Below are 18,478 nucleotides of genomic sequence, written 5' to 3'. Positions count from 1 at the left end.
ATTTCGCAGAAACAATTCAATTTTATAGAAAAAAATACATGAACTGGAATTTTTTTTCTGCATTCCAAACAAGTTCTAATAATAAATAATGAAGGAGAAATTATTTTACAAAGAACTGGAACTACACAGACCAACGTGTGGACCGTCCGGCTGGCTAGAGTAAATTACACAGCCGGTCCTTAAAGTATTGAGTAGTTTTCATCTAGGTCACCAAACCATGAAATCGTACGTTTGGCTGCCTAATGTATTTAAGTGATCTCATTCAGGTCCAAAATAGACACGAGAAGGGTTAGAAGCTGACATGGTGGTCACGTGGACATAATTTGAACATAAAAACCCGAGTCGAGGGTCCACGGTATCCAGTGTCCACTTCCTCCTCCGCCGCCGACGGGGACGCCGCCATCCCGCTCGAGCGTGGAGGCTCTGAGCGGCCTCTCCGCCATCCCGCTCGAGTACGTCCGCCCCGCCGACGAGCGAGCCGGCCTCGGGGACGCCTTCGACCAGGCGTGCACCCATGCCAACGACCACACCACGCCGCGGATCCCTGTCGTCGACATCTCCTCTTCCTGGACGCCACCAGCAGCCAGCAGCAGCGGGACGCGTGCGTGGAGGCCGTGCGCGCCGCCGCCGTCGACTGGAGCGTCATGCACATCGCCGGCCACGGCATCCCCGCCGAGCTCATGGACCGCCTCCACGCTGCCGGAGCCGTCTTCTTTGCCCTCCCCATCCAGGACAAGGAGGCCTACGCCAACGACCCCGCCGTCGGCCGCTTGCAGGGCTACGGTAGCCGCCTCGCCACCAACACCTCCGGGCAACGTGAGTGGGAGGACTACCTCTTCCACCTGGTGCAACCCGACGGGCTCGCCGACCACGCGCTCTGGCCCGCGCACCCGCCCGACTACGTCCCCGCCACCCGCGACTTCGGTCGCTGAACACGGGAGCTGACCTCCACGCTGCTCGCCATCCTCTCCATGAGGCTCCTCGGCCCAGACCGCGGTGATGCGCTAGAAAAGGCGCTCATCACCCACTCCCAGGCAGAGGCAGGAGACGAACCTGAACAGAAGCAGCAGGACCTCAACCTCCTCCTGCAGTTCAAGATCAACTACTACCCGAGGTGCCCACAGCCGGAGCTGGCCATCGGCGTCGAGGCCCACACGGACGTCAAATAGCTTGCAGTCGTAGCTCATCCACATCCTTGCGCTTCTCCCTGACCCGGTCGTGTCATCTCTAGCCGCCGAAATTGATCGTACGCCGGAGTTTCGCCGCTGCTGTCCGTCATCACCACCACAAGCATCTCCGTCGTGGCCAGCCCGCTACGAAGAGGTTGGTGGCGATGGACGGCAAGGGCAGCCATGGCACGAGCGGCACGCCCCACACCTTGGGCGCCCGCGCCGCGGGCACCAGCAGCTGGATGCCCAGCGTGCCGGCCGCCCACGCCGGCACCAGCACCACGTAGCCCTGCCACCGCTCCGGCGACATGCCCCAGTACACGGCGATGCCGATGGACGACGCGATGATGAGCAGCAGCAGGGCCGTGAACCGTAGCGCGTGCGTCTAGGTCGTCACGCCCCGCACGTAGTACCGCCGGACGAGCAGCGCCGTGGCCATCATCATGAAGATGAAGAGCGTGCTGACGGAGAGCAGGCTGGAGAGGACGTCGAGGCTGGAGAAGAGGGTGATGCAGGCGCTACAGACGGCGATGAGCGCGGTGGCGTGCACGGGGGTGCCGATCCTCGGGTGCACCAGCACGAACACGGGCGGGATGGTGTGGCTCCACGTGATGTGGGTGCTATAGCGTGCCTGCCCCAGCACGCCCACCGATAGCACTATGGTCATCCCATTGAAAGCGCCCAGCGCCACCACGTACTGCGCCCAGCTTATCCCCAAGCTGGCGAACACCACCGAGTAGGCAGCGCTGTGGTCGATGGCCGTGTACGGCTGCATCATGCTCGACACCAGCGCCATGATACAGTAGATGGCCATGATGACAGACATGGAGCCCAGCAGGATGTCCCATGATGGGTTCTTGGTCTCCTCTGCCATGGTCGCGATGTTGTCGAAGCCGCCGTACGCGAAGTAGACAATCGTCGCCGCCTGGAACACGCCTGGCATGCCGTGCGGCATGAAGGGCCGGAGGTTGGCCGGGTTGGCGTGGATGAACCCGGCCATGATGACGAACGCGATGATGACCACGTGCACGGCGGACATGACCCAGTTCACGCGGGAGGTGCCCTTGGCGGTGAGCATGGCCAGCGTGGTAGTGACGGCAACGACAACCACCGCGATGGGGTCCAGCTCGTCGTACCCCTCGGTAAGCCCCGATGCGTGGATCCGTAGCGTGATGGCGGGCTTGTTGATGAGCGATGCGAGGTAGGATGTCTAGGACTGTGCCACGATCGCCGTGCCGATGACGCTCTTGAGGATGAGGTTGGCGGCGGCGATGAACGCCGCGGCGTCGCTGAGATTGATGTGGAGGTAGGCGAAGGAACCACCAGCCATGGGGATCTCGACGGTGAACTCGGTGTAGCAGAAGACGGAGAGCATGTGAAAGCTCTAGTTTGGTTTTGGTTAATTGATAAAACCCTAAGTGTTAATCTAGTTTATCAAAGTGATTATAAGATAGGTAGCACTACTCCAAGTGATGAAGCAATGGCGAAGATCATGACAATGGTGATGGCATGGTGATGATCAAATGCTTGAACTTGAAAAGAAGAAAGAGAAAAATAAAAGGCTTAAGACAAAGGTATAAATAGTATGAGCCATTTTGTTTCGGTGATCAAGGCACTTAGCGAGTGTGATCACATTTAGGTTAGATAGCCGTACTATTAAGAAGGGTGAAACTCATATTGAAATGCGGTTATCAAAGTGCCACTAGATGCTCTAACCCATTACATATGCATTTAGGATCTAGTGGAGTGCTAACACCCTTGAAAGTATTTGTGAAAGTATGCTAACACATGTGCACAAGGTGATACACTTGGTGGTTGGCACATTTGAGCAAGGGTTAGAAACTTCATCGGTGGAGTGCCCGCCCATAGAGTGCGGATAGTCCGACAGTGCCACCGGTGCCCTATACAGAAAAGACAGGGGTTCATAGAGTGACCGGACGCTGGTGGCACAGTGATCGGATGCTGGGCTCCTGAGTTCGGTCAGTAGCAGCAGTGAGCACACATGTCGGTCTTGTGACTGGACGCTGGCACGAAGAGTGACCGGACGCTGTCAAAATGCGTCCGGTCAGTGCTGACGTACGCTGACATGAGGTGCACAAAAGAAATGTTGAGTGACTGGACGCTGGGTGTGTCCGGTCAAGCATGACCGGACGCGTCCGGTCGTGAAATTTCGTGTTTGGAACCTTACTGAAAACGATCGGACGCTGGGGTCCTGCGTCCGGTCACTTTCTAACTGACACGTCCGATCATCCCTTGACCATTGAAATCGAGCGATCGGCGTTTGAAGTCGATGACACGTGGCAAGCATCGGGCGAACGGACGCTGAGGTCATGCGTTCGGTCGAACTGACCAGAGCATCCGGTCACCCTGAGTTGTGCCCAGTAAAGGGGTACAACGGCTCTATTTCGTGGGGGCTTCTATTTAAGCCCCATGGCCAGCTCAAGCTCACCCTCTTGGACATTTGCATTGATATAGCAACCTTGTGAGCTTAGCCAAAGCCCTCCCACTCATCTCCATCATTGTTTCATCATCATTGTGAGATTGGGAGAGAATCCAAGTGCATTGCTTGAGTGATTGCATCTAGTGGCACTTGGCATTCGTGTTTCGCTACGAGATTCACTTGTTACTCTTGGTGGTTGCCGCCACCTAGACGGCTTGGAGCAGCGAGGATCGTTGAGCAGAGGTTAGTGATTGTCTCTAGCTCTGATCGTGGTGATTGTGAGGGGTCTCGTGGCTTCTCCGGCGGAGAGCTGAAAGATAACTCTAGTGGATTGCTCGTGTCATTGAGTTTCCTCAGTTATGGGTAGGTTCTTGCGGTGTCCGATTGTGTGGACAAGGTTCGTGCAACACCTCTTAGCTACTGAACCACCAAGTGTTGGTCGACACAACGGGGACTAGCGTGCCGGCAAGCATGGGAACCTCGGGAAAAAAATTGGTTGTCTCTTGCCCTTTGGTATTCTCCCGATGATTGATTTAGTATTCATCTTGTAATTGGTTCACTCCTCTACACGATGGTATAATCACCCTACTCACTCATTTATATTCTTGCAAACTAGTTGTGGCAAGCTCTTTAGTGTAATTAGAATTGAGAGCTTGCTTTGTTATTTTAAGTTCATCTAGTAGAGCTCTTTAGAGTAGCAAGATTGAGAGCTCTTAGTGAGTAGTAACATTGAAAGTTGTGTGCCTAGTAATCATTGCAACTAGAATTGTTGGATAGGTGGCTTACAACCCTTGTAGAGCTAGAGCAAGTTTGCATTTCGCTATTTGTCATACTAATCAAATTGCTCTAGTTGATTTGTAGATTTTTAAATAGGCTATTCACCCCCCCCCCCCTCTAGCCATATTAGGACCTTTCAAGTGTTATCAGAGCTAGGTTATCGTTTGATTGAAGGCTTAACGACCTCGGTGTCAAATTATGGCTCAAGTTGTGTTCAACCATGTGGAGGGCAAACCACCGTTCTTTGATGGCACATGCTATGATTATTGGAAGAGAAAGATGAGGATGTGTCTTGGTTCAATCAATGATCAAGTATGGGAGGTGACCGAGAATGACTATGCTATCATTGATCTCGATGACCCCACCAACCAAGACAAGACCAACAAGCAATGCAATACAATGGCTCTCAACACCATATACAATGCCATTGATTCCAAGGTGTTTGAGCAAATCAAAGATTGTGAAAGAGCAAATGAGGTGTGGAGAAGATTGGAGAAAACATATGAGGGCACACCAGCAGTGAAGAGTGCTAAGTTGTACATTCTCAAGGATAAGTTGACAAGCTTCAAGATGAGGGAAGATGAGAGCATTCTAGAAATGTTCCATTGGTTGCAAGTGATTGTAACTGACTTGAAGGCCTTGGGAGAGAAGATCAAGGATGATGATGTCTCTCATCGGTTCTTGATGTGCTTACCTCCAAGATTTGAGATGTTGAGATTGCTTATCATAAGAGGAGGATTGAAGGAGATTACCCCTAACCAAGTACTAGGTGATGTCATAACCCAAGAGACATACCGTGTGGAAAGGGAAGGGGATGACAAGGATGACAAGAAGGAAGAAGAAGAAAAGAAGAAGAAGAGTATATCATTCAAGGCTAGCTCATCATTATCCAAGAACAAGGGCAAGTCCAAGAAAGAATCAAGTGATGATGATGATCTTAGTGATATTGATGATGAAGCTATGGCCCTCTTTGTACGTAAGATGGGAAAATTCATGAAGAAGGGCTATGGTGCAAGAAAGAGAAGAGATCACACCAAAAGCAAAGAATATGTGAGAAGATGCTACAATTGCATGAGTCCTGATCACATTGTAGCAAATTGTCCCTATAATAGTGACAATAATGAGGATGAGAAGAAGAAGCACAAGAAGGATAAAAAAGAAAAGAAGGAGAAGAAGGAGAAGAGAATGACCTTCTAAAAGAAGAAGGGTGGAGGCTATGTGGTCACTTGGGATAGTGATGGCTCTTCGGATAGTGATGACTCTAGTGATAATGGCAAAAAATCTATCAAGAAAACACTAGCAAGCATCACCATCAACAACAAGCCCTCTCCATCTTTGACACTCCTTCGACATGCCTCATGGCAAAACCTACCAAGGTAAAATATGATGTGAGTGATGATGATGAATGTGAAAGTGTAGGAGTGATGATGATGATGAGGAGTACTCCAAGGAGGAGCTCATGGACATGTGTGAGCAAGTGCATACTTGCTTTGAGATAAAGAGAAAGGAGTGCAAGGAATTAAACAAGAAAGTCAAATTTGTTGAGCAATCTATTGATGAGCTCAATGCCACTCATGAGAGGCTAATGGAAACCCATGAGAAGCTTAGCAAAGCTCACTCTAAGCTTGAGAAAGCTCACTCATCTCTCATCGAGCAAGTCAAAGAGGAAGCCAAGAAGGAGCAAGTGATTGTATCATATGATGTGGGACTAATATGTGATCTTATTGATAAATCTTTTTATAAGCCCATTATAGTTGCTCCCACTAAGACTTCTTGTAGCACTACTACTTCTACTTCACCTTTGAGTGATGATCTCACTTATGATGCCTCATTAATGGTGGAAAATGAGACCCTCAAGAAGGATGTGAATAAGCTCACTCGTGCCTTAGGCAATACCTATGGTGGAGATGCCCGCTTGCTAAAGTGCTTGAGTAGCCAAAGGTTTTCTCTCAACAAAGAGGGATTAGGCTATACCCCTAAGAAAGGCAAGGCGATCTTTGTCACTCCCAAAGTTAACTTTGTGAAGGGCAATGGTCGATTTTACAATAGATGCAAGCAAGTTGGACATGTAGAGCAATATTGCAATATTAACAAGAACAAGCTACCTATTGTATCATCAATTAAATTTGATTCTTGTTACATGCTTGTTAAGGGTGCCAATGGTGTGAATACTAAGTTCATTGGTACACCAATTGTAGGCCCAAAGAAGAAGGCCATTTGGGTACCAAAGACCTTGGTAACTAACCTTCAAGGACCCAAGCAAGTTTGGGTACCTAAAAAGAATTGATCTTCTTTTGTAGGTCAATTATAAAGCCAGAGGAAGGCATTGTGTGCTTGATAGTGGGTGCACACAACACATGACCGGTGATCCAAGAATGTTCAATTCAATCAATGAAAACAAGAGCAATGGGATTGATAGTATCACATTTGGTGACAATAGCAAAGGCAAGGTCAAAGGGCTTGGTAAGATTGCAATATCCAATGACTTGAGCATTTCCAATGTGCTACTAGTAGAGAGCTTGAACTTTAACCTTTTGTCGGTAGATCAATTGTGTGATCTTAGTTTCAAGTGCATATTTGGTGTGTATGATGTAGAGATTATAAGTATAGATGGCTCTAACTTGATATTCAAAGGATTTAGATATGAAAATCTATACTTGGTTGATTTCATTTCTAGAGAAGCTCAATTGACAACATATTTGATCACTAAGTCTAGCATGGGTTGGTTATGGCATAGAAGGCTTGGTCTTGTTGGAATGAAATAATTGAACAAGTTGATTAAGCATGACTTAGTTAGAGGCATGAAAGATGTCACATTTGAGAAGGATAAGCTATGTAGTGCATGTCAAGCCGAAAAACAAGTTGGTAACACACATCCTAAGAAGAGCATGATGAGTACATCTAAGGCATTTGAGTTGATGTACATGGACTTGTTTGGACCAACCACATACATAAGTATTGGTGAAAACAAATATGGATTTGTGATTGTGGATTATTTCACTAGATACACATGGGTATTCTTTCTTGTTGACAAGAGTAATGTGTTTGCAACATTCAAATCATTTGTCAAGGGCATTCACAATAAGTTTAAAACAATCATCAAGAAAGTTAGGAGTGACAATGGCAGTGAATTCAAGAACACTAGAATTGATGAGTTGTGTAATGAATTTGGAATTAGACATCAATTCTCGGCCAAGTACACTCCTTAATCAAATGGCTTAGTTGAAAGAAAGAATAGAACTTTGATTGATATGGCAAGATCAATGTTGAGTGAGTACAATATGAGTCATTCATTTTGGGCCAAAGCAATCAACATGGCTTGCTATTATAGCAACCAACTCTATTATCACCCCATGATGGAGAAGACATCTTATGAGCTTTTGAATGGAAGAAACCTCAGCATAGCATACTTTCAGGTTTTTGGTTGTAAATGCTACATATTGAAGAAAAACGCTAGATTGAGCAAGTTTAAAAAGAAATGTGATGAAGGTTTCTTACTTGGTTACTTCACTACTAGCAAGACTTATAGAGTTTGGAATTTAGTTATTGGTACTCTCGAGGAGGTTCATGATGTGGAGTTTGATGAAACAAATGGTTTTCAAGAGAAAGATGAGAATCTAGATGATGTAAGAGGCACTCAATTGGTCAATGCAATAAAGAACATAGATATTGGTGATATAAGGCCTAGAGAGGTAATTGATGTTGAAGATGACAAGAATCAAGTGCTCTCTAACTCAAATGTGTAAGCTAGTGGTTCTCATGATCAAGTTCAAGCAAGAACTAGTGATGACAAAGTGCAAGATCAACAACAAGTGGCTAGTTCATCATCTCAACCAAGTGATCTATCAAATGCAAGCAATCAAGTGCAAGTGCTTCAACCAACCAATGTTGCAAGAGATCATCCCTTGGACACTATCATTGGTGATATTTCAAGAGGTGTGCAAACTAGATCAAGATTGACTTCATTTTGTGAGCATTTCACATTTATGTCATCCATTGAACCTAAGAAGATAGATGAAGCTTTGAAGGATATTGATTAGGCCAATGCTATGAATGAAGAGTTAAACAACTTTACAAAAAACCAAGTATGGGAGTTAGTTGAGAGGCTTAAGGATCATAATGTGATAGGAACCAAGTGGGTCTTTTGGGACAAACAAGATCAAGATGGGATAGTAATAAGAAACAAAGCAAGATTAGTGGCTCAAGGTTACACTCAAGTTGAAGGTCTTGACTTTAGAGAAACATATGCCCCGGTTGTAAGATTGAAAGCAATTAGGATCTTATTAGCCTATGCTTGTGCCCACAACATCAAGTTGTACCAAATGGATGTGAAGAGTGCATTTCTCAATGGGTACATCAACGAGCTTGTGTATGTTGAGCAACCTCCCGGTTTTGAAGATGAAAAGAAATACAACCATGTTTACAAGTTGAGAAAGGCTTTGTATGGATTGAAACAAGCACCAAGACCATGGTATGAGAGATTGAGGGATTTCCTACTCTCTAAGGGATTCAAAATGGGAAAGGTTGACACAACTTTCTTCACCAAGAAGCTTGGAAATGACTTGTTTGTAATGCAAATCTATGTTGATGATATCATATTTGGGTCAACAAATCAAGATTTTTGTGAAGAGTTTGGCAAGATGATGGCAAGTGAGTTTGAGATGTCCATGATTGGAGAGCTTAGTTACTTTCTTGGTCCTCAAATCAAGCAAATGAAGAATGACACATTTGTGAGTCAAGGTAAGTACATCAAGGATATGCTCAAGAAGTTTGGAATGGATGATGCTAAAGCTATTAGTACACCAATAGGAATAAGTGAAAGCTTGGATAGTGATGCTAGTGGTAACATGGTGGATCAAAAGATGTATCGGTCTATGATTGGAAGCCTACTCTATGTGACCGCATTAAGGCTGGATGTGATGTTTAGTGTATGTATGTGTGCTAGATTTCAAGCCTCACCAAGAGAAAGTTATTTGAAGGCAACAAAGAGAATATTGAGGTACTTGAAGCATACACAAAATATTAGATTATGGTATCCCAAAGGAGCAAGATTCGAGTTGATTGGATATTTGGACTCCGATTATGCGGGATGCAAAGTTGAGAGAAAGAACACATTAGGCACATGTCAACTATTGGGAAGATCACTTGTATTTTGGTCATCAAAGAAACAAAATAGTGTAGCACTTTCAACCGCCGAAGCGGAGTACATTTCAGCCGGTAGTTGTTGTGCTCAATTACTTTGGATGAAGGCTACTTTGAATGATTTTAGAATCAAATTCAAGCAAGTGTCATTGTTATGTGATAATGAGAGTACCGTAAAGCTCACCAACAACCCAGTTCAACATTTAAGAACAAAGCATATTGATGTCTACCATTATTTCATAAGAGATCACCAACAAAAAGGAAACATTTGCATTGAGAGTGTGGGCACCAAAGATCAACTTGCCGATATCTTCACCAAGCCACTTGATGAGAAGAGATTTTGTAAGCTAAGGAATGAATTGAACATACTTGACTTCTCCAATATGTGTTGATGCACCCCCCATTATATGACATGCCTCTTCTTTGAGCAAAGCAAGGTAAAGTTGATCGACATGTCATCCATCCATTGCTAAGGACTTATTTAGTGCATCTAGTCATTCCTATCATGTCCTAGGCTCAGTCATTAAAATCAAATGAATTTGATGCTTGTATGGTATCACTATTGCTTGTATGTTTGAAATGATCTAGTGGTAGCATATGACATATTTGTGGGCTTGTAAACCTAGTGTTTGATCTAGAAAATAAGCTACAAGTATTTAACTCGACATGGTACAAGATAACCCTTATTTGGAGGTGTGAAGAAGTTTGTCCTTGAATCAAACCGAGTTAAATATCTTTTACAAGTAATCTAAATTGAGCCAAATTGGGAAAATGATCCTCTTTTTACATGGTTTCACCACAACCTATCTATAATTTGAGCTCACATTTTTGTGCTAATTGTTGACAAAGGGGGAGAAATTCACAAAGCTAGTAAACAAAAAAAGCACACAAGTAGGGGGAGCAAGCTCATAAACTTGTATGTTGCATTAAAATGTGTATTTCATATATTTGCTTGCATGTCACAAGTTCTAAATTTCAATATCCATGCTTGTGTGGTGTATGCTAGTTATATGCTTGAATGGTGAAATAAAAAACTAGTATGCATAGGCTAAAGTAACTAGACTTATATTTATTTTATGTAAATTAGACCATTGCTTGTAATGTTGATCTCATGGGGTATTCTAGTTTTTTGTGTATGTATAGTTACTAATGGTGCTAAGGATGGTATATTGGTCCACTCCGATCGATATCACGCTTCAAAGGTCCATCTCTTATACCTTAGCATCATACGGTAGAAATTGTCTCCTATATTTTCTATCTAAGCATATGTGTAAGCTACAATCCAAACTCTTAACACATATGTAGGGGGAGCAATTGTTACCATTTGGGGTTCAAGAAACTTATGCACAAGGTGATACACTTGGTGGTTGGCACATTTGAGCAAGGGTTAGAAACTTCACCGGCGCCCTATACAGAAAAGACAGGGGTTCACAGAGTGACCGGACGCTGGTGGTGCAGTGACCGGACGCTGGCGTGAAGAGTGACCGGACGCTGGCGGAATGCGTCCGATCAGTGCTGACGTACGCTGACGTGAGGCGCACAGAGGAAACATTGAGTGACCGAACGCTGGGTGTGTTTGGTCGAGCATGACCGGACGCGTCCGGTCGTGAAATTTTATGTTTGGAACCTTACTGGAAACGACTGGACGCTAGGGTCCCGCGTCCGGTCACTTTCTAACTGACGCGTCCGATCATCCCTTGACCGTTGAAATCGGGCGATCGGCGTTTGAAGCCGATGACACGTGGCAAGCATTGGGTGACCGGACGCTGGGGTCCTGCGTTCGGTCGAACTGACCGGAGCGTCCGGTCACCCCGAGTTGTGCCCAGTGAAGGGGTACAATGGCTCTATTTCGTGGGGGCTTCTATTTAAGCCCTATGGCCGGCTCAAGCTCACTCTTTTGGACATTTGTATTGACATAGCAACCTTGTGAGCTTAGCTAAAGCCCTCCCACTCATCTTCATCATTGTTTCATCATCATTATGGGACTGGAAGAGAATCCCAGTGTATTGCTTGAGTGATTGCATCTAGTGGCACTTGACATTCGTGTTTCGCTGTGGGATTGACTTGTTACTCTTGGTGGTTGCCATCACCTAGACGGCTTAGAGCAGCGAGGATCGTTGAGCGAAGGTTGGTGATTGTCTCCGGCTCTGATAGTGGTGATTGTGAGGGGTCTTGTGCCTTCCCCGACGGAGAGCTGAAAGGTAACTCTAGTGGATTACTCGTGTCATTGAGTTACGTCACTTGTGAGTAGGTTCTTGCGGTGTCCGATTGTGTGGATGGGGTTCGTGCAACACCTCGTAGCCGCCGAAGCACCAAGTGTTGGTCGACACAATAAGAACTAGCGTGCCGGCAAGAACGTGAACATCAGAAAAAAAATTGGTTGTCTCTTGCCCTTTGGTATTCTCCCAGTGATTGATTTAGTATTCATCTTGTAATTGATTCACTCCTCTACACGACGGTATAATCACCCTACTCACTCATTTATATTCTTGCAAACTAGTTGTGGCAAGCTCTTTAGTGTAATTAGAATTGAGAGCTTACTTTGTTATTTTAAGTTCATCTAGTGGAGCTCTTTAGAGTAGCAAGATTGAGAGCCCTTAGTGAGTAGTAACATTGTAAGTTGTGTGCCTAGTAATCATTGCAACTAGAATTATTGGATAGGTGGCTTGCAACCCTTATAGAGCTAGAGCAAGTTTGTATTTCGCTATTTGTCATACTAATCAAATTGCTCTAGTTGATTTGTAGATTTTTAAATAGGCTATTCACCCCCCTCTAGCCATATTAGGACCTTTCAACATGGTGGAGAGGCCCGAGGCAACATAGGAGAGCATGATGGCGGGGCCCGCGTGGTTGTGCGCCTCCTACCCCGTGAGAACGAAGATGCCGACGCCGATGACGGAGCCGAAGCCAAACCAGGTGAGGTCCCACCACGTGAGGCACCGCCGCATCTCGTGCTCGCTCCGGCGGCGCAGCGCGCCCAGCTCCGTGGCGTCGGTGGACCACCCCGCGAGGCGGTCCCGGAGGCGGGCGGGGGTCTCGCCCAGCGCCTGACGGTATGCGCCCTAGCTCGCGAACGACGGCTCCGGGAAGAAGTCGTCCTTGTGCCATCGCCAGTAGCTCCTCGCTGGTACCGTCGCCGCGGCCTTGCCTGCGCCCTCGTCGTACTCCACCGGCGCGGACATCTCCGCGGGCACCATGTACCCGTGACTACTACGAGGACACTTAGGGCCCGAGGCCGACGCCCATGGCCATGCCCAAGTCGATGCCGAGGCCCATCGATGGCGCGCCGCCCACGGCCATGTAGGAGACAGCCGGCTTTGCGACGAGCGTAGGCATGGGGCGCGGCTTGTGGGAGCCGCCACCGATGGGGACGTTGCATGTCTCACGGTTTTCTGTTCAAATTATGTCCACGTCAGCTTCTAACCCTCCTCGTGCCTATTTTGGATCTAAATAAGATCACTTAAATACATTAGGTAGCTAAACGTGATTTTATAGTTTGGAAACCTAAATAAAAACCGACGAATACTTTAAAGGACCAGTCATGCAATTTACTGGGCTGGCTATATAAACCGCCGCCGCCCTTAGCACGCCTCCTCGTGATCGCAACTCACAACGGTTCCCGAAAGGCCGAAACCATCCATCTTCGCCATGGCTGGCAGCCTGCCCAAGCCACCGCCTCCGACCTTCGCCGTCGGCTCCTCCTCGCCCAAGCCGCCGCCTGCGACCTTCACCGGACACCCCTCCTACGAGGAGCTCATCGACTCCTACCTGCGCCACCGGATCGTCTCCGGCACCAAGGTGAGCGACTTCATTCACGAGGCGGACCTGTATGCCGCGGACCCGGACCTGCTCACCAGCCAGTACTCGCCGGCGACTGCGGACGATGGGGAGAGGACGTGGTACTTCTTCACGACGCTGCTCCCCAGGGCCCCCTCCAAGAAGCACAAGAAACGCAAAGTGGACACCGGGAGGGAGGGAAGCTGGGCCAACAACGGACCCAAGACCACCGTGTTCTCCTACCGCGGCGGCCGCCGGCAGTGGATAGGACAGCATCAGACCTTCGCCTTCATGGAGAAAGTGGACGGCAAGCGTGTGCGTTCGGCATGGCGCATGGTGGAGCTCAGCCTCGACTCCGATGAAGGCGGCCAAGAAGCGGGCTCCTCGAACCTTCTTGTCTTGTGCAAGGTGTACCGCAACCCGAATGCCAACGTAGACGACGAGAGTTCTATGGCGGTGGCGGAAGCGGGCAGCGAGGGCCCCGCTGCGTCTGCAGTGGTGACGCCTGGACGCGAGGACGCGGACGAGGAGATTGGTGCGGAAACGGCGGCGGGGCCTGGGCGTAAGAGGAAGGCGGGCGACAAGGACTCTGGTGCGGAGACGGTGGCGGCGTCGCCTGGACGCCAGAAGAAGGCCGACGGCGACGGCGAGAGCGCTTATGCGGCCACGACCGGGGAAATCTTCGCTGACAGCAAGGACCCGCTTGATGCGGCGGAGAAAGCAGAACAGGAGGAGACCGGGACTTCGGACATCCAATTCTACAATTTCTTCGGTGACAGCAGTGCCCCTCTTGATGCTCCGGTGGAAGCAGAACAGGAGCCCAGAGATCCCAGGGACCCAACGTTCAACAATTTCTTCTCAGATTCGCAGAACCCAAAGAAAGGGTGACTGGTGAGCCATGACAAACCCCAAACGAATACCCCTGTTCTCTGTAAAATGCGCTGTTAGCACTAGTGTTAATGTGGTAGGAAGCTGAGTGCAGAACCAATTTCTCCTGTAAAAGAACACAATTACGAGGTTGCAATTGAACAATTAGGGCAGCTTTCTTGACATCACGAACCATCAGTTCTTGTGGCATGATGTTTGATTTCAGAGTAGAATAACAGGGAATGCTGGAAAGCAATCACACACAGGAAGCAGAGAGCTCCCTGATTTGGCCTTTAAATGGCACAAGAACAGCAACCTACGATTGCACGATCTGACGGATCACATCACATACAAATGCACATATCTCAAGGACACGTGAAAACTACACTAAACATTTGACGAGTTTTGATAATTCCCAGCAACTATTTCAGCCTTCAACATAGTCTCCCAGCTAGCTCAGATGTCTTCCGTGGATGCAGACAAAGACCAAGCTTATTTGTTCTGACCTGTCTGCTCTATGGTTCTTGGAGCTGCAGGCAAATGGACATAGTTCAGAATCATACAAGAAGTATTATAGCTAAATGAAACAATGCACAAAATTACAAAATAAAGGATCGGATGCAATAGTCAGTGGTCTTAGTTGCAGAAAAGAAGAAAAGGCACCTTCCAAACTGAAGTTTCAGATTCAGGCACCAAAACAGCAACTGTTTCTTCCAATTAATATTTAATCATCTTATTATTCCCTTAAGTTTGTGCTATGTTATCAGCCAAGAGAGATGAGCTATGCATACAAGCTACAATCTGTTGGCGGCCAGGATACAGTTGCAGCTAATATTTGAATACTTTGGCCTAACTTATTTTCAAAGGGCTGGCAAGACAACCTCATGCAAAAAATGAGAAATATAGCCACCGCATACTATAAGTTAACTGCAAATATTAGCATTTGGGAATTGATAAAATTCGTCCTGCAATGCTGTAACATATGCACAGAATACATGCGGAATTTCTAGATCTATTGTACACATGGTACATACCTATTCCAACAGCATCAGAGCGCCTCATGATTTTGAGCTTCCGACAGATAGAGGTAAAATAACTGCAAAGGAACAAATAAGGTCAGCACTAGCACTACTGAGATAGTGAGCTACTGATGCTATGAGGTAATGCATTCACAAGAGGATAAATAATGCATATGATATTATTTTCATAATCATATAATATGTTCTTAATAATTGCCAATAAAATTAACAACGGATGAACCCAACTTGATCCAACTATAGTCTACGCTAGCACCATTAAAACAAACATATATGACAATGTATAAGGTGTACTTACTCCCAGGGAAGATCACCAACAAGCATCCAGTCTGCATCCTTATCCTCATATGTAAGGACATATTCCTGGTCTTTGAGGGCAACCACCTTTGAGCCATTAGTCAGCCTATCTTTGCTCGATGATTTATGCAGACCACTTTGACCTTTAAAATCACAGGCCAAGTAAATATCCTTGTGAAAAGAAGGAAGACATACTATGCAAAAAAAACTGTTCAGTGATTTGTATGGTATTTACTTTCTGTTCACACATTAATCGTTATTTGTTAGGCCATGAAAATGTGCGCACGTGTCCCAATTATTCGTCCATTAGCAAAGCTACATGCCTACATGGAACTCTGATGAAAATTGAGCAGTGGAGCCAAGGCCGATGGCACTTAGATCGTGGCATGATAAGCAGAAATTTCTCCCTGTGCACAAAATGACTGTATGTCTGTATTGTGCTTGGTCCTTGTTTAGGATCATATATGCATAGCACATCGCTGTATGAATGCTATCTTCATGCAAGTCTTATGAATCTTTGCTTCAAGAAAGCAACTTTTATTCGACAATAATTACTCAAGCTCCTCCTACTCTTTTGGAGTACTTAAATCTAGTACACCACAAAGGGCTTATAGCAACGGATCCAATCAATAAGCTTCCAAAAATGGCAGTGAAAGGGCGCAGTGCTTGTGTAATTACAAGAGGGGAACGCATCAAACGGAAGAATAGAACCGAACACCACTCACCAGTGATGAAGCAGCTGAACATCTTCTCGAGCGCCATGGAGAGGTCCTCGTAGCTGGAGTACATCTTGATGTCCACCTTCCTGAGGTAGGGCGCGCCATCCATGCTCACCTTGACGTACATGGGCCCGCCGCATCCGGACGCGGCCTCCTCCGCGGGCGCCTTGCTCTTGGAGGCGCTGGCGGCGAGGGTGTTCTTCCGGTAGTTCCGCACGGGCGGCCATCCCACCACCTGCGCTCTGCACGGATCGACAGCACCGCATCGGTCAGTTCCGGGCCAAAACAGTAGCGCCGGCGGCGAATCGAAGCGGGGTCTTACTTGGCGGCCGGCGGCGCGGCGGGGGAAGCCTGCTGCTTGTCGTCGCTAGCCTTGGCAGCAGCGCCGGGGCGCTGGGCGGGGTCCGGGAAGGCGCGCTTGGCGGAGACACCAGCGGATGCGGCGGCTGCCTTGGGGGCAGCCGGCAGCGGGCCGAGGGAGAGCGCGGCGGCGACGTCCTCGCAGCAGTCCCGGTCGCGGTCGGGGGACTCGGAGCCCGGCAGGCCGAGGCGCAGGGTGAGGCGGGGCGCCGGCGAGGAGGAGGAGGAGGAGGACGAGGTCGGGGTCGGCGGCGCGGCGGCGGCGGAGAGGCCGATGTAGTCATGGGGCTCGAGGGGCGGCGACATTGGGGCGGGTGGGGAAGAGAAGAGACAGGGGGACCTGGGGCCTGGGGGGTAGAAACCAGTGAGAGAGGAGCGGCGAGGTGGGGGTGGGTTTGGAGTGGAGGTGACGAGACGAGGGGGGAGCGACGACGACTTGCTGCGGGAGTGCTGGTGGAGGTGGTAATAAAAGTGGCCCGACCGGGAGGATTTTTAACGAATTTCTCTCGCCTTTTTTTTCTTTGTCCCGGGGGGCCCTTGTCCGGTTGTCGTCTTGTCGCGCGGTGTTTTGTGCTTGGGTCGCTGCTGCCGCTGGTCTCCGTCTCGATGTGTGGGTGGGAGTCTCTGCTCCGTCTCGATGTGTGGGTGGGAGTCTCTGCTCTGTGGGGTCGGCCTGTGCGGCGTCCTCTCCAGGTCACAGGTGGACGACGCAGAGTCAGCTCTCAGCTAATCGGCCATTTTTCTCTTGCTTGTCATGGAAATCGACCGCAACTCTCTTCGGGTCGGTCTTTAAACCGCTGGTACGGCTGATTTATTAAAAGAAAAAAACATTATATCATAATTAATAAATCAGCTCATAAACCAGCTTATTAGAGCAGCCGAAAAGAGCCTACTTCTGCCTTAAGGCCTGCAAACCGGCCCTCGGCACGGCTACTGCTAGCCAATGGCCAGGTCGGCGACTATGCTAGTTTTGGGAAGTGCACGTATGTCTTAGTATGGCCTTATTTAAATCTAGTGGGTAAAAGTTTTGAAGTGTCATATTGATTGTCATATGGAGGGTTGTATGGGGTGTTCGGATATTAATAAAAAATAAATTATAGAATCTGTCAGTAATCCGCGAGACACTTTTATTAAGCCTAATTAATCTATTATTAGCACACGTGTTACTGTGGCACCATATTGTCAAATCATGGACTAATTAGGTTTAAAAGATTCGTTTTACAAATTAATCGTAAACTATATAATTAGTTATTTTTTAGTCTATATTTAATACTCCATACATATATTTAAATATTCGATGAGATCAGAAGTAAACTTTAGAAGAAGGAACTCAACAAGCCCTAAGCAATGCTGTTAAACTCCGCACCCGAGCAATCACATCCACGGGACAAATTGGCCGTCCGCGAGCTAATCACATCGTACGCATTTAACTACCTTTTCCAGCTACGATAAGCTGGCATGGCGTCCAAGACCATTGACCAGCAAATACGACGACTAGTATAATACGTACGGTATTGCTGGAGAAAACAACTAGGAGAACGTAAAATGGAAAAAGGCCAGTCTGGCACAGGGCTCAGGGTAACGTAGACGTGGGAATTTGGCTTTGATAGGCAGCTAATAACGCGGCAGCCCAAATGCTAGTCACTGTTTTTACCGCTCCAAGTTGTATTATTCTTCGGTTCCGCAGTTTTGGCGCATGTCGTCCATGGTAACAGTGATCTTTGACACTGAAACCTGCACGACGTTTACGGGTACAACAACTGCTGTACGTTACTCGGCTTCCCCCTGTCCATGGTAGCAGCAGGAGTCCCGATTAGGTGGTGAAGAAGAAAAGAATAGGTGCAGGTTGTTGGTGTGTTTGGACTTTGGTGTGGTGCGTCTCCGGCGTTTTTC

General features: G+C 47.7%; 2 protein-coding genes and 2 pseudogenes across 2 annotated transcripts; 2 read left to right on the top strand and 2 right to left on the bottom strand.

The window, feature by feature from the left end:
* Positions 1-242: 242 nt before the first annotated feature.
* LOC136454960 (leucoanthocyanidin dioxygenase-like) lies at positions 243-1,169 on the top strand (annotated as a pseudogene).
* A 109-nt stretch (positions 1,170-1,278) lies between these two features.
* Positions 1,279-12,725, bottom strand: LOC136454959 (cationic amino acid transporter 5-like; annotated as a pseudogene).
* A 451-nt stretch (positions 12,726-13,176) lies between these two features.
* Positions 13,177-14,193, top strand: LOC136454958 (NAC domain-containing protein 2-like). Its single transcript, XM_066455186.1, has one exon. The coding sequence runs from the start codon at positions 13,177-13,179 to the stop codon at positions 14,191-14,193; it is 1,017 nt and encodes a 338-aa protein (XP_066311283.1).
* An 89-nt stretch (positions 14,194-14,282) lies between these two features.
* LOC136452688 (auxin-responsive protein IAA5-like) lies at positions 14,283-16,952 on the bottom strand. The gene is made up of 5 exons (XM_066453273.1): positions 16,548-16,952; positions 16,232-16,467; positions 15,508-15,649; positions 15,207-15,268; positions 14,283-14,702 (listed from the first exon to the last, which is right to left on the bottom strand). The coding sequence occupies exons 1-5, from the start codon at positions 16,889-16,891 to the stop codon at positions 14,665-14,667; spliced, it is 822 nt and encodes a 273-aa protein (XP_066309370.1). The 5' UTR covers positions 16,892-16,952; the 3' UTR covers positions 14,283-14,664.
* Positions 16,953-18,478: the final 1,526 nt, after the last annotated feature.

The sequence above is a fragment of the Miscanthus floridulus genome, chromosome 5 (assembly GCF_019320115.1).
Source record: "Miscanthus floridulus cultivar M001 chromosome 5, ASM1932011v1, whole genome shotgun sequence".
In the NCBI taxonomy this organism is placed as follows: domain Eukaryota; kingdom Viridiplantae; phylum Streptophyta; class Magnoliopsida; order Poales; family Poaceae; genus Miscanthus; species Miscanthus floridulus.
This window is presented reverse-complemented; position numbering and strand designations above follow the sequence as displayed.

Bases quoted from the DNA above. Each gene is read 5' to 3' on its own strand.
- LOC136452688 (XM_066453273.1), bottom strand. From the start codon at position 16,891: ATGTCGCCGCCCCTCGAGCCCCATGACTACATCGGCCTCTCCGCCGCC. The intron at 16,468-16,547 runs GTAAGACCCCGC...CGATCCGTGCAG, and splicing joins GCCGCGCCGCCGGCCGCCAA to AGCGCAGGTGGTGGGATGGC. The intron at 14,703-15,206 runs GTATGTACCATG...ATTTGCCTGCAG, and splicing joins CTCTGATGCTGTTGGAATAG to CTCCAAGAACCATAGAGCAG.
- LOC136454958 (XM_066455186.1), top strand. From the start codon at position 13,177: ATGGCTGGCAGCCTGCCCAAGCCACCGCCTCCGACCTTCGCCGTCGGC.